The sequence below is a fragment of the Equus caballus genome, chromosome 16 (assembly GCF_041296265.1).
Source record: "Equus caballus isolate H_3958 breed thoroughbred chromosome 16, TB-T2T, whole genome shotgun sequence".
Lineage (NCBI taxonomy): Eukaryota > Metazoa > Chordata > Mammalia > Perissodactyla > Equidae > Equus > Equus caballus.
This window is the reverse complement of record NC_091699.1, coordinates 50,937,173-50,958,854: the sequence shown is the minus strand read 5'-3', so window position 1 is coordinate 50,958,854 and position 21,682 is coordinate 50,937,173. Positions and strand designations below refer to the sequence as shown.

General features: G+C 45.0%; 1 protein-coding gene across 16 annotated transcripts in view; it reads left to right on the top strand.

Moving 5' to 3' along the window:
- The window catches only part of KLHL18 (kelch like family member 18), a 57,172-nt gene extending 43,801 nt beyond the window's left edge, over positions 1–13,371 (top strand). For 9 of the 16 annotated variants that reach the window (XM_023620539.2, XM_023620538.2, XM_023620536.2 and 6 more), the window contains 6 exons: positions 588–748; positions 2,026–2,162; positions 3,726–3,963; positions 7,517–7,621; positions 9,263–9,374; positions 10,113–13,371. In XM_023620539.2, coding sequence (XP_023476307.1) covers positions 588–748; positions 2,026–2,162; positions 3,726–3,963; positions 7,517–7,621; positions 9,263–9,374; positions 10,113–10,499 — 1,140 coding nt within the window. In that variant the 3' untranslated portion in view covers positions 10,500–13,371. The remainder of the gene's footprint in view (positions 1–587; positions 749–2,025; positions 2,163–3,725; positions 3,964–7,516; positions 7,622–9,262; positions 9,375–10,112) is intronic. The other 7 variants (XM_070237830.1, XM_070237828.1, XM_070237827.1 and 4 more) reach the window with 1 other exon arrangement.
- Positions 13,372–21,682: the final 8,311 nt, after the last annotated feature.

Sequence of the window (21,682 nt, the reverse complement as noted above, 5' to 3'; positions counted from 1 at the left end):
CTAGTTAATATGACCTGTGGCAGCTCACGTTTATTGGAGTGATATGTTCTGTAAGGGCTGTAGGGTTTTGGAGGGAGATGTTCTTGTGGCTGGAGCCATTAGGGAAGGCTCCTCAGAGAACATGGGGCTGGAACCAGGCCTTAAGGGGAACGGGTTTGGATAAAGACAAGGAGATGAGGGGGCATTCCAGGTGAAGGGGACAGCCAGCCTGGCTAGAGTAGGGGGTGGTGGAGAGAGTTTAGGTTAGGAGTAGGGTGCAAGAGCAGCAGGAAGGAAGGTAAACAGGTATTTTGTTGTGAGGCAGAAAGGAATAAGGAGCCATTGGTGGGTTTTCATTAGAAAGTCATAATGAAAGCCAGAAAACTTTTCTAGTAGCCTAGGCTTGCGTTGCAAGAGACTGGACTGAATGGAGTAGCTGCAGAAGTGGAGAGAAAATAATGGCTTCAGGAGACAAGCGGGAGGAAAGATTGATGGGTCCAAGAGACTGCCTCAGTGTATGCAGTGGAGGGTTTGAAATTGGGGGTACAGGGATGTGGCCTCTGGTTGGAAGGAGTTGCTGCTAGAACTTCCACTCTCTGTCGTGGCAGGTCTTTGAAGCCGCATTGGCTTGGGTAAGATATGACCGGGAGCAGAGGGGGCCCTGCCTGCCCGAGCTGCTGTCCAACATCCGCCTGCCCCTCTGCCGGCCCCAGTTCCTGTCAGACCGAGTGCAGCAGGATGATTTGGTGCGTTGCTGCCACAAATGCAGGTGAGCAAATGTGGGCCTGCACAGGACACTGCCGAGGGTCTGGACAGAAAAGAGAACTTGGCCACTTAGGCCATTTCTGTGCCAGCTCAGGGGAGGAAGGATTGAGAGTGGTCAGTCTTAATTCATGGCACACGGATGGATCTGCTTTCTGTCTAGAACCTGGGGAGCCTGAGTCTTACACCTTGGGCAGAGAAATGTGTCATGTGGGAGCATCAAGGTAGAAGGAGCTTCCTCCACTCAGTTATCTGAGGATTTTCTAGCATCCCCATCCACTGAGCTATTTATGAACCTATAGGCATCTGTACTGCCTGCCCTGACTCTGTTCACACCCAACAGCCAACTTAGTGCTGACCTCCTGGTGCTCCTTGCCCTCTTCAGTGAACATTAGTCAGTGTGCTGGCCTCAGGTGGGTTTGCCATCTACAGTGATGGGCAAGGGGGAAACATGTTCACCAGCACGAAAAATTTACCCAGAGTAAATCAGTGACAACATGGTACAGCAGAGCTACCAAAACAGGTCAGAAGACGGCAGCCCTATAGGAGGATTGTTATAAAAGTAGAGCAGCAGAAAAAAATGTTCCTCCTCCTTCAAATTGCTTGTCATAGTCACAGCTAGTTCAGGAGGAAGTCAGTGGCTTAGTGTAAGCGGTGTGAATGTGTGTGTCAGATAAAGGTCAAGGCGTGGCTGAGGTAGCCGAAACCTCGTGATGAGCAGTCTCAAGGGTGCTGTTGAGGAGTTTAAACTTGATTTTCTGATAACGTGTAGTTATCAGAGGTTCTTAGAAAAACAGTTTGGACTGAGTGAGAGGTGGAATGGAGGGTGGGGCTGGAGGCAGGGAGCAGTCAGGAGCACCTGGCTTCTGCTGCCATGGTCCAGGTGAGAGTTGGTTAACTGCGGGGCGTGAGCCACAGGGGTGGAAAGGAGGAGCTGGGGCTGAGTGGTAACTGGATGCAGGCTGCTTGTTGAACCTCCCCAAGGCCAGCTATTCAAGGCACAACCCTGTTTGTCTTCTGCCAGGTGTATGCCTGTTAGAAGATACTCACTCTGACTAAACTAGAGGTGGGCTCTACTCACCTTGCCTCTCCAATTTTGAGCATGTTTCAGTAGCTGTGTATGGTTTCCTCTGGACTCACCTGGGTTCTTTGAGAGCCTGAGTTCTTTGAGAAACCTTCCAGGTTTCCGCTACCGTTGTGAGTGAGGGAGCCAGGCTCAGAAATACAGATGTGGACCAAGTGGGGAGAATACCTCCTGTCCTAGCATCTTGCACCTTATTCCAGGGACCTGGTAGACGAAGCAAAGGACTATCACCTCATGCCAGAGCGCCGGCCCCACCTGCCGGCTTTCAGAACTCGGCCTCGCTGCTGCACGTCCATCGCTGGGCTTATCTATGCCGTGGGGGGCCTCAACTCAGCAGGTATCTTGCAACTCCCCTTTGCACAGCCCAATCTCGGACTCCATGGATGAAGAAGCACCAAACAACCTAGCCTGGCCCTCTGGTTCCTCTCCTTTGTATGTCACCACCTTTGTCCCTCTTGTTTTTATGTAATTGTTCTGCAGTTAGAGCATGTCAGATATTAATACCATTGGATTAGAATATGAGAGCTAAAAGGGCCTTTATAAATCCTTGAGGCCTAGCCCCTTTACCTTACAGATGGGGAAATTGAGGCCTAGACAACTTTAGCTACGTTTACACAAGTTGTTTTTGGCAGAGCAAGGACTACGACTCAAGCCCTGATTCCTGAGCCAGCACTCTTTCCCTAATATCACGTTGGCTATGGGATTTACACAGCCCTGGATAGGATGCAATCAGAGACCCACTTCTGTTACCAGGCTAATCACATTTGGTCACATGGATCTCTGGGGTTAGACTGAGAATGTCACCATAAGAAGGAAGATTCTCCAAATACACAGGGTCTGTCGTTGTCAATAATACTTTTTACTCTTCACCTCTTACCTCCTGTGAAACACACACAAGCTTTCAGTCCGTGTGTCATTGGCAGCTCTTGTATCATACAGTCAGGTTTTTGGGAAAGCTCCTTGGGGCCCCCTCTCCTCCTGCCCACCCAGGCACATTGCAGGGAAGGAGAGATTTAGCAGAGAGGGCAGTGTGGACACCTGAATTTTTGCAGTACAGTGGCACAGGGAGTTGTCACTTCTGATGTGAAGGCCAGGCCTTTTCACGACGTCAGTCAGGTTTGTGGGAGGTGGGGAATTGCTGGGCAGTCCTGGGCAGTTTTGTTTTTAATTGAAGGTTAATGAGAGGTGGGTACTAGTCTCTGCTGCTTGTTAACCATATGACTTGGAAAAGGTGAGACCTCAACTAGTTAACTCTGGAGTGTGGCAGGTGCTAAGTGTCCCAAAGCAGAATAAAACAGGCAAGGGGATTATTTTATTTGATCCTAAAAAAACCTGACAAACAAAGTAGGGTTGGAATTATCATTCCTTGCTACTATGACTACTATTTATTTACTTATTATTTATTGAGCACTTAATATGTTCTAGAAGTATGCTAGGTGCTTTACTTATTATATCATTTCATCCTCACGGGAGCTCTGCCATAGAAATTATTTCTGTTTCACATGTGAGAACAGAAGATGGGGATACAAAGCAACTTTCCCAGGGTCACTTGTTACTAAGTGAAAGTTGGCATTGGAACCCATGCCACTCTCTGTCGGCGAGCCTCCTGCATTGGGGAAATAGTGTATCCAGTTGCCTTCATCTTTGGCTTTAGGCAGGTGGAGTACCTCATTGCAACTTAAAACTGCCCTCTCTAAAAAGTAAGTGCCTCCTGTCTGATTCTGATTTTCCTTAAAGAATTAGGTTTGAGGGTCCATCATGGCTGAAATTTCTTAGTGGGCCCTTCTGGCTTGAGTAATTCTGTGGGAGGAGCTGATAGAATCAAGTCAAACGTTCCATGTAATCATTGCCCAGCAGCTGTGATCTAAACGAGTGGTCTCCTTTGTTTTAATTTGAGTAGCAAATTTTTATGCAGGTGATTCCCTGAATGTGGTGGAAGTGTTCGACCCCATCGCCAATCGCTGGGAGAAGTGCCATCCCATGACAACAGCCCGCAGCCGCGTCGGTGTGGCTGTGGTGAACGGGCTTCTCTATGCCATCGGCGGGTATGATGGCCAGCTGCGGCTGAGCACTGTGGAGGTCTACAACCCGGAGACAGACACGTGGACGAGAGTCGGGAGCATGAATAGCAAGAGAAGGTATTCTGGAAGCCTAAGCATACACACTGAGCATCTGGGGAGCGCCATGCTAGACAAGCAGACACGCAGGGGCACATAATAAAGTAAATACAAGTTCTGGCCTGGGAATTTCCTTCAGCCAGGCCAGCCACTGCCAGTACCTTCTGGGAGCCAGCCCCCATCGCTTAAAAGTAAAATCCCTGCCTTGTCCTATGAGGAGCTTGGGGAGACGAGGCACAGACATGTGGAAGTTGTATTGTTATTTAAATGCCAGTTAAGAACTGAAAATGTGTGTTATGGAAGATTCGAGGAGAAAGAGAAACTGGACTGGAACGTCTGGAAGATTTCAGGGAAGAGGTGGGATTAAAGTTGAATCTTAAAGAATAAGGAGGATTTTATTAGTGATAAAAGGAAACACGAGGTGTTTTTCTTACTTTCTTTCCCCCAGGGTCCCTGTCAGACTTATGCTTTCACTACCCAGAGAGTATATGAACCGTAGTAATGTTCTTCAATTCAGGGCTGCCACACATTCCCCCGGGCATGAGCACATAGGTTTGGTGAGGTGGACCAAGCTTATATGTCTCTTAACACATTCCTACTACTTGTTTCCTCCATCACTTGCCTGTTCACATTTCCTCAATAAGAAGTGGGATTAGAGGACATCCAGTTAGTGCCTCCATTTAGTCTTCTTAGGGCTAAAGTGACAGGTGGCATCTTTCCTTACAGCCGACATGTGTGGAGTATTTACCCAGTTGGACAGTGGGAGCTTTGGAGTGGAGGGTGTAACTGGACAGGTTCTTCCATTCTTCTCTGCCCTCAGTGAGGCCGCACAGAAGAGTGGTTTCAAATGGCACTCTGATGTTTCTCTTCGGGACTGACAGGAGAGGAAAGCAGTCCAGGGCCTCTACTGTTTAACCAGAACAGCTCTGTGTTTCTCTCTTTTACATAATGAGCTTCCTTGACATATGCCCAACTTTAGGGGATAAAAGCTAAGTGAAATTTTTTTTTTGAAAGGGGCAGTTTGAAAACTACTGGACCAGTTGCTTTTTTTTTTGAGGAAGATTAGCCCTGAGGTAACATCTGCCGCCAATCCTCCTCTTTTTGCTGAGGAAGACTGGCCCTGAGCTAACATCCATGCCCATCTTCCTCCACTTTATATGTGGAACGCCTGCCACAGCATGGCTTGCCAAGTGCTGCCATGTCTGTACCCGGGATCTGAACCGGCAAAACCTGGGCCGCCAAAGCGGAACGTGCAGACTTAACCGCTGCGCCACTGGGCCGGCCCCTGGACCAGTTGCTTTTTAAGGCCCTTTCTGCTTTGTAATTCTGTGGTGTAAGTATTTGCCTTACAGACCCCTTTGTCTGCTCATGCTTTGGGTTTTCTACTTGTAAGATCTCATGGCTGCAAAAAAAAAAAAAAAAGATTCAGTGACTGCATATGTGCTGAGGAAGAAGAGTCAGTGTGGAAGTCCTTTGCCACATAAAAGTGTCATGGCCATAATACACATGTTCTGTGTTCAGCAGTGTTTGTGTGTGGCCTTGAGTCGGGAGGAGTCTGCCTTTATATCAATAAGACCAGATTCACAAAGGGTCAAAGTAAGTTCCTTTTGGAAGGAAAAAATATGTCCGTGAGATCTGCTCTTCCCAAGGCGGTGAGCTGACGCTCTCCTGGTTCCTTCCACTGGCTCCACCTCGGGGCTTCCTTTTCCTCTCCTTGGATCCTTTGCAGCTTTCTGTGGCCTTCAGTGACTCATTGCTCCCTGTCTCCAACCATGAGTGCCTTTTTCGCTCTGACTGCAGTCAGTTGTTCTTCCTTTATGTCTGCTCTGGGCCACTGCCTTGCTTTCAATGTCACAGGGTTTGGAGTATTGTCTGGAAGGAGAGTCCTCTGGGTGATCCTTCCCCTCGCTGTGGCTAATGCCTTGTTATTAGTAGCATGAGCCCAGCTCCATTTCATCCCCTTTAAATTACAAGCTACCTTAAAATGTTCTCAGTCACTTCTCTCCTGACATCCCACACAGCTCTCTGTTCCTGCCCATCGGTGACAACCTCCTTTCTGCCATCGTCATTCCTTCCCCTATCGTCCATGGCACTTCTCTCATGGACTATTCCAGTCTACACAGATCAGCATTTCCCCTTATCCTTTCACACTTGTCTTTACCACTTAGTTGACAGTTAATCTTACATGGTTTTTTGGCACCACTTAATTCATATTGTTGTTGAACTCCTGTGTTACTACTACTGTCTACTTCTAGAGGGATAGTGACCTATCTAGTGAATTTGTGATCTTCCCACAGTCCTTCCCTAAGGCAAGTTATTTTCCTATCTCAGGCTGTTTTAGAGTCTATTACCATCTCACTCAAAGGGACATTATGTGGATCCGTTTGATTTGTTATGTACATTTGAAAGGTGGCAGTAAGCCTGGTATATTTTATTTTCCTGTTTGTAAGATACCCAGATTCATTTTTAATCTTCTCCAGCATCAGGTTTGAAAACTGACTCGAGCAGCTCGGCATTTGTGTTTAATTTATCCTGAGGCTCTGTCTGGAACAGATTACATGATTATACCAGACGCCTGGGTCTTTGATATTAGGGAGCTTGGCATGGTGAACAGCATGGGAGTCAGGCTTGTCTCATTTTACTCTGAGCATGCCTCTCACTGGGCAGCCTCAGCAAGAGAGCCCAGCCTCCCTGAGCCATGGCTGCTCATCTGTACAGTGATGATGGTGATACTTCCTTGCAGCGTGTGGTGAGGGTGGAAAATAGCAAGTGTAGAGTACCTGACATGTGTAGTAGGCGTAACAAACAGAAGCTGTTGCATCACCCATTAAGACAAATTCAGGCCATGTAGGCCCACATATGTGATGAAAAGACATCTGTCAAACTTGATAGTGAATTAAATGGGAAAATCAGGGTAACCCAGCAAACATATGCTGGGGGCCTGTTATGTACAAAGCACCACCCTAAGCTCTGTCAGAGTCACACAGATGAAGATCCCTGTCTTCCAGGAGGTCCACACTTGTTAAGAAGTGGCAGGTAGATTCCCAGTTTCCCATGGTGCCAGAACGTAGCACCTGTGGGCAGGAGCTTTGGCTTGTTCACCACTCTAATCCTAGTGCCTGGGACAGGTGCCTTGTGAGTGCCTAATGCAAATCTCATGAGTGAGTGAGTGACTGTGACAGGTGCTGTCATAAAGAAGCTGCTCTGGAAGTGTGGGGCTGGAAGAGAGTAATTCTTGCTGAGAGATCCAGGACAGAAAGAGAGAGAGAGGAATTTGACCTGGGCCTTAAAGGTAAATTAGAGCCTGAGCATGGCAAGGTGTAAGATGAGCATTTCAGACAGATCAAGGACTAAGAAGAAATAAGGAGGGAGGTAACTGCGGGCAATGGGGTCGGAGGCAAGAGGAACCACAGGGCAGCTTCTTTCCCTTCAATTTTATACCTTAGTCAACATACATGGGATTTAGGTGTTTTCTAGAAAGAGTCATGGGTGGTTAGGTTTACTTCTCAGTGACATGAGGGGCTGCCCGAGGAATTCTGAGGCCCATGTGGGATGACAATTCTGTCTGTTTCAGTGCCATGGGGACTGTTGTGCTGGACGGGCAGATCTACGTCTGTGGGGGCTATGATGGCAACTCTTCCCTCAACTCTGTGGAGACCTACTCACCTGAGACGGACAAGTAAGGGCTCCAGCTCCCCTGGGGCAACCGGAGCTTGCTAAACAAAGATGAAAAATTAGAACTGTAGCTTTTTATTTAAGCTTCTCAAGGATAGAGAATATCGTACCTTTTTAGCCCCTATAGTACCTTGCATATAATTGGTATATAAAAACCTTTGGTTAAATGAATGAGTGATTAAATAAATTTTAGAAGCCAATAGTCTACATAGATACTTGGAAACATTCATTTAATAGTGTGTACCTCTTAGCTAAATCAGCCCATTTTAATGGAAATGCAGAAGAAAGGGGATAAAAAATAGATCAACAGCACTTTCTAAAGTAGGATACGTATGATTTGGGTAGGATATGATTTGGGGGAAAAAAGCAAGGAAAAAAGTTACATGGTCAAATGGTCAAATAAGCTTGGAAAATGTTGGTATCTGTACCACCAGAGTCCTTATCTTTCCAATTGACATTTTAAAGGCTCTGAAAAATTCTGTGGTAGGAAACCCTATTTAATCTCATTTTATATAACATCTATCACCATCTTATGGAATTATTTTGTGGAACACTCTGGAAAACAGGGGCAAGGTTAACCCAAATTTTTCATTTTGGTATTTGAATCTTCTCATATTATGTAACAAAGTATAAGCAAATTTTAGTTGAATGGCTTCATCAGAATGCTTTTAAGTCAATATTCCATTCACTTAACCAACTTACTGTGTATTGGACAGCAATATGGGTATCTGAGATCCTTAAATAGCACCCAGTCTGCTGGGGCCACAGCGCGTTGTGATCATTCTACCCTGGAGACCTGTGTCTGGAGCTCTTGGGCACAGAGTGGGGAACATCTTCATCTTCCCCACAGTGGGGAGAGGCAGGGTTGCAAGGATGTCTTCTGAGGGGAGACCCATCATGGATAGACAGTGGGACATGTGCATCATAGGCAGAGAGACATCAGGGAGAGGCTCAGAGATTAGGAAAAAAAGTGCTCAGTGTGACCAAGGAGCAGGCATGGGTGGCACATGGCAGGAGGTAATGCGGGAAAGTAGATGAGGACCAGGTGATAAAGAACCACGTTAAGGAACTTGGGCTCTGCCTTAGAAGAAACAGTGAGGAGCCACTGGAGGGATGTGCTGTGTGGAGTCAGGATGGGCTGGTCTGAAAGCCAGGCCACCTGTAAGGAGGCTGTTGCAGTGGTCCAGAGGAGAAACCAGAGGTAAGATAGTGGGGATGGGAACAAGCAGTGACTAGGAGGCAAACCAGAAGGGACGTGGTTGACCACAAGAATGTTGAGAATGAGGGAGAAAAGGACATAAAAACGCTGAGTTTATAAATACAGCAACTTGATAGCTCATGGTCCCAGTAGCAAGACCAGGGAGTCCAGAGGAGGAGCAGATCTGTAGAAGAGAGAGGCCTTGTTTGGGACCTGCTGATTTTGAGCACCAGTAGAGAAGACTAGCTTCAGATCTGAGGCTTGGGCAAGAAGCAGCAGCCAGAGAGAGCCATCAGCAGAGGTGGTGGGAGAGAGGAGATAAGAGGTGAGGAGATTGTCCAGGGCGAGAGGGAACACTGCACAGTTTGCCCAAACCCTCCTAAGCTGTCAGGAGGACAGCAACACCAAATCTCATGGCTCCCTTCCTACTTTGGTTCTTTCCCGAAGGTGGACAGTGGTGACCCCAATGAGCTCAAATCGCAGTGCTGCTGGGGTCACAGTCTTCGAGGGCAGGATATATGTGTCGGGTGGCCACGATGGTTTGCAGATCTTCAACAGTGTGAGTATGAACTCATCCTGGGCTCAGAGTACCTGCTCCTTCCATCTTTGAGAGTCAAAGGCAATTCTTTGGAAAAAACTTCAGCTTTGCCATTGCTGGGTAAAGTATCATCTAATGAGGTGTCGAGCCATCTGCTGTGTGCTCTGAAATTCTTTCAAGAATGGGAGCCAGTGTGCACAAAGGAGGGGCAGAGTGTAGCCATGCCACCCCCTCCCCGACCCCCACCCTGTTCTGTTTTCCATTGAATGCTGTTTGAGACCTGGTGAAATTCCCACCCAAAGGAAGCTCAATTATATACAGTGTGAATTTGCAAACAGTTGTATTCTGGATAATTTGTTTGCAATTGAATTTATTCTTTAAAAATACCTCGACAGCCATTTAGTGGTAGTTCCATAGTGTCAGTCAGTGCCGTGGTAGAACACACTCTGCACAGATTTCAGGAGACCCGGTATGATCCTGGCTCTGTCACTACATAGCAGTGCATCCTTGGGCAACTCCTTTGTTTCCCCAGATGTAAACAGGAAGTGTCAGATGAGGTGATCTATAAGTCCCTGTAAGCCCAAGAGCCAGTGTGCAGTTGAGGAAACTGGGCACAGAGCCAGAGCACACACTGGCAGAGCTCCTCGTCCCCAGACCTGTCACTGGAGTCTGACAGTGTGTGGGCCACTGTGCCCTGCGAGGTTCCCCTGTGGCCTGAGCTTTGGCCCTGACTTGCCTGTACCTCTCTCCCCACTGCAGGTGGAGCACTACAACCACCACACGGCCACCTGGCACCCGGCAGCTGGCATGCTCAACAAGCGCTGCCGGCATGGAGCTGCCTCCTTGGGAAGCAAGATGTTCGTCTGTGGGGGCTACGATGGCTCTGGCTTCCTCAGCATTGCTGAGATGTACAGCTCTGTGGCAGACCAGTGGTCCCTGATAGTCCCCATGCACACACGCCGGAGTCGGGTCTCCCTGGTGGCCAGCTGTGGGCGCCTCTATGCTGTGGGGGGCTATGATGGACAGTCGAACCTAAGCTCGGTGGAGATGTACGACCCAGAGACGGACCGCTGGACATTTATGGCCCCCATGGCGTGTCATGAGGGAGGGGTTGGCGTGGGCTGCATCCCTCTCCTCACCATCTAAGGCAGAAAAGGTGGGATGTGGTGGGGTAGGGATCTGGTACAAACATAGGCACTTCCTTCCGGGGACAGTCCCTCTCAGGAGAGGCAGTGGACCAGAAGAGAGGGTGAAATGTGAGCTTGCCGGAGGTACAGTTTTTCCAGGTGCTGAAGTCCTGCCTCACTGTGCTGCCCTTCTGACCTTCAGGCCTAGGTCATCAAGATGCACAGCATGGGACAGAAGCCTCTCTGGGTCTTGCAGCTGGTGACACGGGACTGCTTTGCTGGTCCACACGTACACAGGCTCCATCCAAGCCCAGCTCCCACCTGCCACAGCTCTGTGGGCCACCCACTTGCAGAAGGCCTTCCATCTGATGCTCCTCCTCGCCTGCTGTTCTCCAGCCATGGGGTGGCCAGTTTGCCATGGGGTGGCTGCAGTGGCCAAGCCTATTGGAAACTGGGGTGTGGCTGAGAGAGGGACGTACTCCAAGTGTTCTCACTGCCTGCAGTGATGCAGCCAGAGCAATGTGCTAGTTGCACACAAGCACCTCCTCCTTCCATCTTAGGGCACAGAGGATTTTTGACCTCATTGCTGGGTAAGCAGGGAGAAAAGAAGCTTTTCCTATGTCTAATTTTGGGATTTCCATGAGGTCTTTTTCATCTTGTTCAGGAATAACAGAAGAAAAAAAAAGATACTTGAAAGAAACTGAAGGAAATTTAAACAAAGAAACACTTGAAAGAAACTAGAAAGAAAAATACTTTTTTTTAAATGAACATTTTTTGCAAGAAGAAAATGTAAAAGACACTAAAGGCAAAAAAATGTGTTTAAATGGAAAAACCACCCAACATGAAAAGGGCGGTATCTGCTTCCACATTCGGATCCCAGGGTCCTGAGGCCTCGCACAGCACTTGGGGTTCCCTCTGAGCCCCAGTGTGTCTGGAATCAGTGCAGTCTTGACTGGTCCTGTAGCAAGGTGCTCATGGGGTTTGTCTTCACACCCACCATCAGAGGACTTTTTTAATCATAGGCTTAGTGAGTTGGCTGCATTACTGCCACTCTTCTAGGTGGGAGCTCCCAGCTCATCGCTGGAGGCTCCAGATGCCCCTGTGGTTACCTCCCACTGCCACCATGACGCTCATTCAGATTCTGCACTCCCACTTTTCATTCCTTCCTTAGTTGACCAGCAGGAAACAGCAGGTCTAGCCAGCTTCTCACTTGCCCATCTATCTATCATTCTTGGATAGTTCTCCTCATTATAATGCTTCTGGGGCACATTGACCATTTGTACCTCTAGAACCTAACCAGGGACTTGGTCCTTCCACCAGCCATGGGCTGGCTTGGTCCAGTAACCTCGTCTACCCAGCCAGTCCACTATCCTCCATCTATTCGCCAATTCCAGGGGTCTGGCCTCCCTTCAGCCCCTGGCAGACTGACCAGCAAGATGGACCTTTACATTCAAGCAAAGCTGGCGTTATGATATAAAGAACTAAAGGCTGAAAGAATCTCTTGCTGCTGCAAAGAACAGATTTTATATTTCTTCCTTTTTGATCTTAGCAAATGACCTCTTGAAGAGACTCCTTGCTCCTTCTTCCTCCTCCCTGGATGGGACCTTGATGCAGCACAGCGGGCCCCAAACAGGAGGACGCTTTCTATTACCAGTGCACTGGGCAGTGGGGCTGTCCTTCAACTGCTGCTGCCAAAATCTGCTTTTATAAAATTCTTCCAGTAGAGACTAAAAGAAAATATAATTTCTTTAATGCAAGACTGGGTCTTAGGGTCCCAATCTCCACCTGATTGGTCTCCTGTCCCTTGCTGCCTGCCTGGGGTGGCCTGGAAGCCTGTTCAGAGAGGCACAATGTGGAGCCTGAAATCCCAGGACTGTGAGGTTTACCAGTCTGTGCAATCGCCATGTATCCAGAGGGAAGTACCTTTGTTACCTGCCACTTAGGAGCTGGGCCTCTGCTACACGCACTTGAAAGTGGTGTTTTTATTTTATAAGGCTCAGCAATCTGATACAGTTTAGCCTGGGCTCGTGGTGGAGCTCTGGCATTTCTCCTTCCCTCTTGGTTTGCCTATAGAGGTAGACTCAGAAGGTAGTTGGGGTCTGTGTCTCCTGTTAGAGAGGAGTCTATCAGTACCTGTCTCATTGTTATAAGCCCCTTTCTTCTGTGAATTTGAAGCAGCACTGACTAGCCTGGACTGTGAAAGTGTTAGGAATCAAGCAGTGGGCCTCTCCAGGTCCTTAGGATGCTGGCTGGCCCAGATTTTGCCGTTGGGGATGATAGATCATTTTCCGATGGTCTGCTGCTCTTGTGGTGGCCTTCCTAAGTCAGTGTTAGAAGTTACACTGCTGCACCTGAGGTCAGTGTTTCCAAGAGGAAGTCAGTGCTTGGTTCTGGGCTCTGAGCACAAGTGAGCAAACACCACCATTTTCACACTCTTCACAGTAGGTTCCTCAGTCTGATGGTGAATGTCTGTTTGCAAATGGTTGGTCTGGCCCTTGGGTGTGGGAGCCTTTCCAATAACACCATGCAAGAGAGAGACATCACCCAAGGATACTGTGAAAAGGGTGTAAGAAGGAGGCAGGACAGACACTGTGCTCAGTGGACCTTGGGATCTAGCCCAGCTCTGTGCAGAGGACTGGCATTCACTGTCCTTGGCCATTTCCCCTTCTTAGATAACACACACAGCCTTCTCTTCTGTATTTCATCTGAGATCAAAGCCAGGAGGGGAGCTGAAGACCAGCCTTTTTATTTGACCGCAGAGACGTGACAAGGTAGAAATTCTGTTCCTCCCCTCCAATTTGTTTCCCGGAAAATCTTACTTCCTTTTATTTATAGAATGCATGTCTTTTGTGTTAAGAGACCAAAGAGAAATAAAGAGTACACTCCTAATATCTTCTTGCCCTTTCCTGATTTATTTTTTAAATATTAAAAATAAATAATATTTTTATTGTAATTCAGTGAAAAAATATATTGGACAAAGTAAAAATATTCCTGTGAAAATAAGGGAAAAGCCAGACGTATAGCATAAGCAATCTTTGGAGAGACGTGTGTATTTTATAAGAATGGGTTCTGGTGAAAAATATGCAAAAGACTTAATTAGCATGTTGCACATTCGCTCCTGTCCAGATCACCACACTTCTCTTGGATTTCCCCTTTTCTTCACTCACAGCCTAAAACTCCAGAGTCCCCCATGGAATGTGGCTGGTCTGTTGACTGCCTGGAACCAAAACCTCCAGCTCCTTTTTGATGAGGATAGACCACAGGTGCTTAACTTTGGTGCACATAAAAGTCACTGGAAATTTTTTAAACCACAGATTCATTCATAGAGCCCTCTCACAGACCAGTTCCCTAGGGCTGGGGTGCAGCTCACTCACTGTGGTGTAGGCAAGTTTCCATGGTGATTCATATGCTCATGACAGTGTGAGAAGTGGACTCCTGTGTTTCGTTTCCACTTCCCCAGATGCAACCACATTCCAGATCTGCCTTTCTGAGATTACACCCTGTTACTGTGGTTGTGGCTGTGAGGAAATGCTTCATTCACAGTTTTCCAAAAGTCAGCTTATGGTCAGTCTCATCCACTGGGTGATGGTTATACTCTTAGGTCGCAACTTTATTTTTTAAGTTTTTGGGAGGGTATGTCACTCCCACACACCCCACCAGCACTTATTTCACACACAAACTGTCGATTCTCACCTGGTCCTCTTAGGAATCCGCACACAGTAGGTAGCATAGCTCATTTTAGCATAAGCCTCAGAAGGGCTGAGTAACTGACCTGATTCATCAGCTAAGTGGTAGTATTCTCGAGAATCGAGACCAGATCTCCACACTCACAGTCCAGTTCGCCTGAGAGAAGCAGTGTCTTTGAGCTTTGAAGCAGCTGATCCATCCAGCCTCCATGCCCAGTGTGTGGAGGTCTGCTGCCCAGTACTGTGATGGACCTTGGGGAAGCAGACTGGGCAGCAAGGGAAAGAGAAGAAACCATGTCTGGATTATAGAAGGAGGCACCTTTGTGCTGAAACGGAGGAAGCCAGATGATCTGCCAGCTGTGTGCCGTGGGAGAAAGGTCAAATGCCTCTAAAATAATAACAGCCCTTTCCATGTAAGCTAAAGCCACCTTGCTCAACCAAGAGCCCATGGGTGAAGAGTGGACCAGTGAGCTCTAGCTAGCCTCATCTGCTTGATTTTGCATTTGGTTTTTTTGTTACTGTTGTTAGGATTCCCCTCCCCTCAAAACTAGCAGCAGAGCCCATTCCTCTTCACCCCAAAGATAAGCACTACTGGTTTTTACTGCTGCTCGTAGTAACACATTAAACAACCAAAAAGTAGCAAGGGAATCACACAGTTCTCATAGAAAGTACCCCAGTCTTACTGTTTCCAATTTCATCTCTAGTGGCACACAGATGTTTCTCTTTAACGGAGCTCAGGTCCCTATTTATCTTTTTCTAGGTTTGCAATTCAGGATAAAAACACAAATGCCATGCCCTGGCATAGAAGGCTGCTGTGATCCGGCACTTCGCCCCACTCAGCCTCCTCAAATAGTCCTTCAGGGTGTCAGTTTAGATGTCACCCCTGCAAGAAAGCACCTCTAGTCGGCCTGGTGCCCCACCTCTGTGCCTGTCTCTGACTGTATCCCACTGGGGCAAACGAAGCCTGTTTGCTTGTCTTACCGCTAGATGGTGAGCTCCCCAAGAGCCTCCATTATTGTGTCCCCAGCACCAGGCACGTAGAAGAGGCACAACCACTATGTTTCTTGAGGAACTTGAGGACAGTCGGGTATATCGAGATTCATATTCTAGTTATGCTTCCTAGTCTTCCTCCATTTTGCATCACTGATTTTCTAATAGTTTCATTGAGGTATAAGTTATATACCTTAACATTCACCCATTTTAAGTGTGTGATTCAATGATTTTTAGTAAATGTACAGAATGTGCAACCATTACCACTATCCCGTTTTATAATATTTTCATCAGTCCAAAAAGTTCCCCACTCTCACCCCCATCCTTGAACAACCATTATTTTGCTTTCTGTCTCTATAGATTTGCCTATTCTGGATATTTAATATAAATGGAATCATACAATATGTGGTCTTTTGTGTCTGGCTTCTTTCTTTAGAAGAATGTTTTTGAGGTTCATCTGTGTTGTAGAATGTATCGGTAGCTTGTTTCTTTTATTGTTCCTGAATAGTGTTCCACTGTATGGCTATACCACATTTTGTTTATCCACTTTTTTTCACTGATGGATATTTAGATTGTTTCCAGTTTGGGGCTATTATTGAATGATACTGCTATGATGTACAAGTCTTTGTGGACATATATTTTCATTCCTCTTGGGCAGATTCCTAGGAGTAGATTGCTGGGTTATATGGCAAGTTTATGTTTAACTTTTTAAGAAACTGACAAGCTTTTCCAAAGTAGCTGTACCATTTTAGAATCCCACCGGCAATGTATGAAGGTTCAGGTTTCTCCACATCCTTGTCAACTCTTGGAATTGCCTCTCTTTTTGATTATAGCCATTCTAGTGGATGTGAAGTGGCATCTCATTATGGTTGTAATTTGCATTTCTCTAACAACTAATGATTTTAAGCGTCTTTTCATGTGCTTGTTAGCTACTTGTATATCTTTAGTGAAATATCTATTCAAATCTTGCCCATTCTTAAATTGGGTAATGTGTCTTATTAACGAGTTGTAAGAAGTCTCCACATATTTTGGATACAAATCCTTTATCAGATATATGATTTGCAAATATTTTCTTCCTATTTGTGGCTTGTCTTTCTATTTTCTTAATGGTGTCTTTTGAATTGTAGAACTTTTAAATTTTGATGAAGTTTGGTTTAGCAATTATTTCCTTTATGGGTCATGCTTTGGTGTCATATCTTAAGAACTTTTTGCCCAACCCAAGGTCATGAAGAAATCCTTCTAGAAATTTTACAGTTACAGCTTTAATGTAGGTGTATGATTCATCTTGAGTTAATTTTGAAAAATTCATCTTTTTGTGCATGGATATCCATTTGTCTCACCACATTTGTTGTAAAGACTATCTCTTCCTCCATTGAATTGCTTTGGTACCATTGTTGAAATCAGTTGACCATAAATATAAGGGTTTATTTCTAGACTCTCAATTCTGTTCCATTGATCTTACATTCCTGTCCATGAGCAAATACCACACTGATTGTATGGATATTGATTTCTCCAGCTTTAAAGTAAGTGTTAAAATTGGATAATGTAAGTCCTTCCACTTTGTTCTTTTTCAAAATTTTTTTGACTATTTTGGTAATTGCATTCCCATATAACTTTTATGATCAGCTTGTCAATTTCTACAGAAAAGCCTTTTGGAGTTTTAATAAATATTGCGTTGAATTTATAGATCCATTTGGGGAGAATTGCCATTCTGACAATATAAAGTCTTCCAATCCATGAACATAGAATGTTTGTGATTTGTTAAGATCTTCTTTGATTTCTCTCAGCAATATTTTTGTCATTTTCAGTCAAGTCTTAACACTTCTTTTGTTAAAAAGTTCATAAGTATTTTTTATGCTATTGTGGATGGAATTGCTTGTTTAATTTTATTTTATATTTTTTTTGGTTCTAGTATATAGAAATACCATTGATTTTTTGTATATTGATCTTGTATCCTGTGATCTTGCTAAATTCATTTATTAGTTTTTATCTTTTCAAAAAATTTTCATGTGTGTATATTTCTTGGATTTTTCTACATACATGACATGTCTTATGTGAATAAAGACAGTTTTACTTTTTCCTTCCCAATCTGGATGCTTTTAACTTTTTCTTGCCTTATTGCACTGGCTAGAACCTCCAGTATAATGTTGTGTAGAAGAGGCAAAAGTGGCCATCCTTGCCTTGTTCTCAGTCTTAGGGAGGAAGACATCCAGTCCTTCACCATTAAATATGTTAAGCTGTGAGTTTTTCATCAGTGACCTTTTTCAAGTTGAGGAAGTTTCATTCTGTTTTTAGTTTGTTGAGATTTTTTGTCACGAATGGGTATTAGATTTCATCAAATAGATGCTTTTCCCGCATCTATTGAGATGATCGTGTGGTTTTTATCCTCTAACCTGTTAATATGGTATATAACATTGATTTTCAAGATGATTGATCCAACCTTGCATTCCTGGGATGAATCCCACTCAGTCATGGTGTATAATCCTTTTTATGTTGCTGGGTGTGGTTTGCTAATAGTTTGTTAAGTATTTTTGAATCTACATTCACTGGAGGTATTTTCCGCCATTTTCTTTTCTTGTGATGTCTTTAGCCAGTAATACTTGCCTCATAAAATGCTCCTCTGTTTCAGAAAGAGTTTTTGAAAGATTGGTATTTTAAAAAAATATTTGATGGAGTTCACCAGCAAAGCAATCTGGGCCTTTTATTTGAGGGAAGATTTTAAATTTCTAATTTCTTCACTTGCCTAGGGACCTCCTGAGAGTGGGCACCTGCTTCTCCGAGGGGGTTAGACCCTTGTGGTTAGGGAAATTCTTGCCCCATCAGCAGGGATTGCGATTACCAGAGTGAGCCAGGTCTGTGCCCTTATAAGCCCCTCACTTTCTCTCTTTCCCTTGTCTAGGGATGCTCACCTCTCCTTGTCTGAAACATCTCTCTTCTCCACTCTTGTACTGCCCACCTCCACCTCTTTCTAACTTCCAAATATAAGAGGCCTCAGAGCTCAGTCCTGAGCTCTGATTTCACTCCATACACTCTCCCTGGCTGATACTGCCCTTTCCAATGTGTTAGGAAGACACCTGGAGTCCTGGACCAGCACAGATTCACATACTCACTTGGATATGTCCCAATATGACTATATCCAAAGTGGAACTTCAAACCTAGTGATCTCCTAATTTTCCCCACCCTCATAGTGCATCTCTTGTCTTCACAGTTGCTCACTCAGGAACCCAGTGTTGGGTTTTGGAGTGGGGAAGGGATGAGACTCATTCATCATCTTCTCCATCAGCCAAGCCATGACCTAGTTCTGTTGATCTACTTCCAATCCAATTCTCTCCTGCCTCCACACTAGTCCACACCCTCAGCATATCGCTTAGAACCTGGATCACCACAATGGCCTCCTAACTGGTCTTCCTGTTTCCACCCTTGCATCCCCTGCTGCCTATAGGCAGCAGAGCAGCCAGAGTGAAATTGTAAAGCTGTAAATCAAACCGTGTCTCTCCCCTCCTAAGACCCCTCCAGTGCCTCCCTGGGGCCTCAGCCCCTATTCTCCTGTTGGGATGGTCTATGGGCAGTTCAGATACGGCTCCCCTAACAGATAAAAAGTGTGGCCCCCAGAAATCATGGTCTGGGGCACTTAGCCCCTTCATCCCAAGCAGAGCTCCCCTTGGTTCTTTATAGAGCATTTGGCCATCAAGTCTTTCAGATCCTCCCAACAGCCTGGTTGAAAAGACAGCAGGCATATTCCCATTTTAAAGAGGAGGAAACAAAAGCTGAGAAAGGGGAGAAGACCTACTCAAAAGCACTCCATAAGTGGCAGACAGAAAAAAATCAACGGGTAAATAGATAACAAATTGTGATACATCCCTCTTTGGCAATAAAAGGAATGAACTACGGATAGAACATGAACGAATCTCAAAATAATGATGCTTAGTGAAAGAAGCCAGACAAAAAAAGTATATGCTGTACAGTTCTGTCTTAGTCTGTTCAGGCTGCTATAACAAAATACACTAGAATGATTGGCTTATAAACAACAGAAATTTATTTCTCACAGCCCAGGAGGCTGGGAAGTCCAAGATCAAGGGAGTGGCTGATTCAGTGTCTAGTGAGCTCCCACTTCCTGGTTCACATATAGCTGTCTTCTTGCTGTGTGTGTCCTCACACGGCAGGAATGGCAAGGGAGCTTTCTGTAGTCCCTTTTATAAAGGCACTAATCCCATTCATGAGGGCTCCACGCTTGTGACCTAATGACTTCCCAAAGGCCCCACCTCCAAATACCATCTCTTTAGGGGTTAGGATTTCAACATATGTATTTTGAAGGGGGGCACAAACATCCAGTCTATAGTAGATTCCATTTATGGAAAATGCAAATTAATCTATAGTGACAGAAAGCAGATCAGTCTGTTGCCTGAGGACAGCAGGAGTGGGGAGGAGGACACCAGGCAGAATGCAGGGATTATAAAGGAGTGTGAGGAAACTTTGGTGGATGGTGGACATGTGCACTATCTTGACTGTGGTAATGGTTTCACAGGTGTATACTATGTCAAACTCATCAAAACATACGTTTTGAATATGTGCAAGTTATTGTATGTCAATTATAGCACAATAAAGCAACGGAACACTGATTCACCCTTTGGCTTCTGAGTCCCCAAGGTCTGCTGTCTCCTCTGGGGCTCCAGATCCTGGAATGGAGTTCATGCCAGATGCTAAGGGGACCTGTGGGCTCCAAGGGCATCATGTTCTCCATCACACAGGGACAATCCCAGCTTAGCAGCTCCTATGCTGGAGTAGAATGTGTCCTCCCATGTGGGTAAACTTCAGGATCCTGCTTTTATCATTTGACACAAACATTTTCCTTGACATTACATAGTCTTCAAGATTATCACTGTTTCGAAATGCTTAATTCCTTTAGGTATATGCTCACCTCATACATACCCCTCCTATTTCACATAAATACAGAAGTGTGCCTCATATTCATGCTTGGCTAGAGTGTAGTTCCTACGTTTTTCTTTTCCTTTTTTGCTTGACTGCCCCCTCAATCTCCTACCACTTGTGTCAGTAGCTCCCCCCACAATAACCTGTGTTAATACCCTGATCTATTTTCTTCTCTATTTTTCTCTATACTCATAAAACCTTCTATACATATCCTTATGTCCATATTTGGGAGTTTTTGTCTGTTTTACAGAAAATGGATTCTATTGTAGATAATTTTTTGAGCCTTCTTCTCCCCACACCTTCTACCAAAGCTCTAACGCATTTTTTTTTATTAAGATTATGATGATTACAACCTTGTGAGATTTCAGTTGTACATTATTGTTAGTCATGTTGTGGGTACACCACTTCACCCTTTGTGCCCTCCCCCCACCCCCCCTTTTCCCTGGTAACCACTGATCAGTTCTCCTTGTCTATATGTTAACTTCCACCTATAAGTAGAGTCATATAGAGTTCGTCTTTCTCTGTCTGGCTTATTTCGCTTAACATAATACCCTCAGGGTCCATCCATGTTGATTCAAATGGAACAATTTTGTCCTTTTTTATGGCTGAGTAGTATTCCATTGTGTATATATATACCATATCTTCTTTATCCAGTCATCAGTTTCTGGGCATTTAGGTTGCTTCCACATCTTGGCTACTGTAAATAATGCTGCGATGAACATAGGGGTGCATGGGACTCTTGGGATTGCTAATTTCAGGTTCTTAGGATCGATACCCAGTAGTGGGATGGCTCGGTCATAGGGTATTTCTATTTTTAACTTTTTGAGAAATCTCCATATTGTTTTCCATAGTGGTTGCACTAGTTTGCATTCCCACCAACAGTGTATGAGGGTTCCTTTTTCTCCACAACCTCTCCAACATTTGTCACTCTTGGTTTTGGATATTTTTGCCAATCTAACGGGTGTAAGGTGATATCTTAGTGTAGTTTTGATTTGCATTTCCCTGATGATTAGTGATGATGAACATCTTTTCATGTGTCTATTGGCCATACTTATATCTTCTTTGGAGAAATGTCTGTTCATGTCCTCTGCCCATTTTTTGATCGGGTTATTTGTTTTTTTGTTGTTAAGCTGTGTGAGTTCTTTGTATATTATGGAGATTAATCCTTTGTCAGATAAGTAGCTTGTAAATAGCATTATGATCAGAAAAGATGCTTGATATTATTTCAACGCTCTTGTATTTATTGATGCTTGCTGTGTTTCCCAAAATATGGTCTATCCTTGAGAATGTTCCATGCGCACTTGAGAAGAATGTGTAACCTGCTGTTTTTGGATGAAGTATTCTATATATATCTATAAAGTCCATCTGGTCTAATTTTTCATTTAATTCTATAATTTCCTTGTTGATTTTCTGTCTGGATGTTCTATCCATTGGTGTTAATGGGGTGTTGAGGTCCCCTACTATTATTGTATTGTTGTTGATGTCTTCTTTTAGTTCTGTTAAGAGTTGCTTTACAAATTTTGGTGCTCCTGTGTTGGGTGCGTATGTATTTATAAGTGTTATGTCTTCTTGGTGGAGAGTCCCTTTTATCATTATA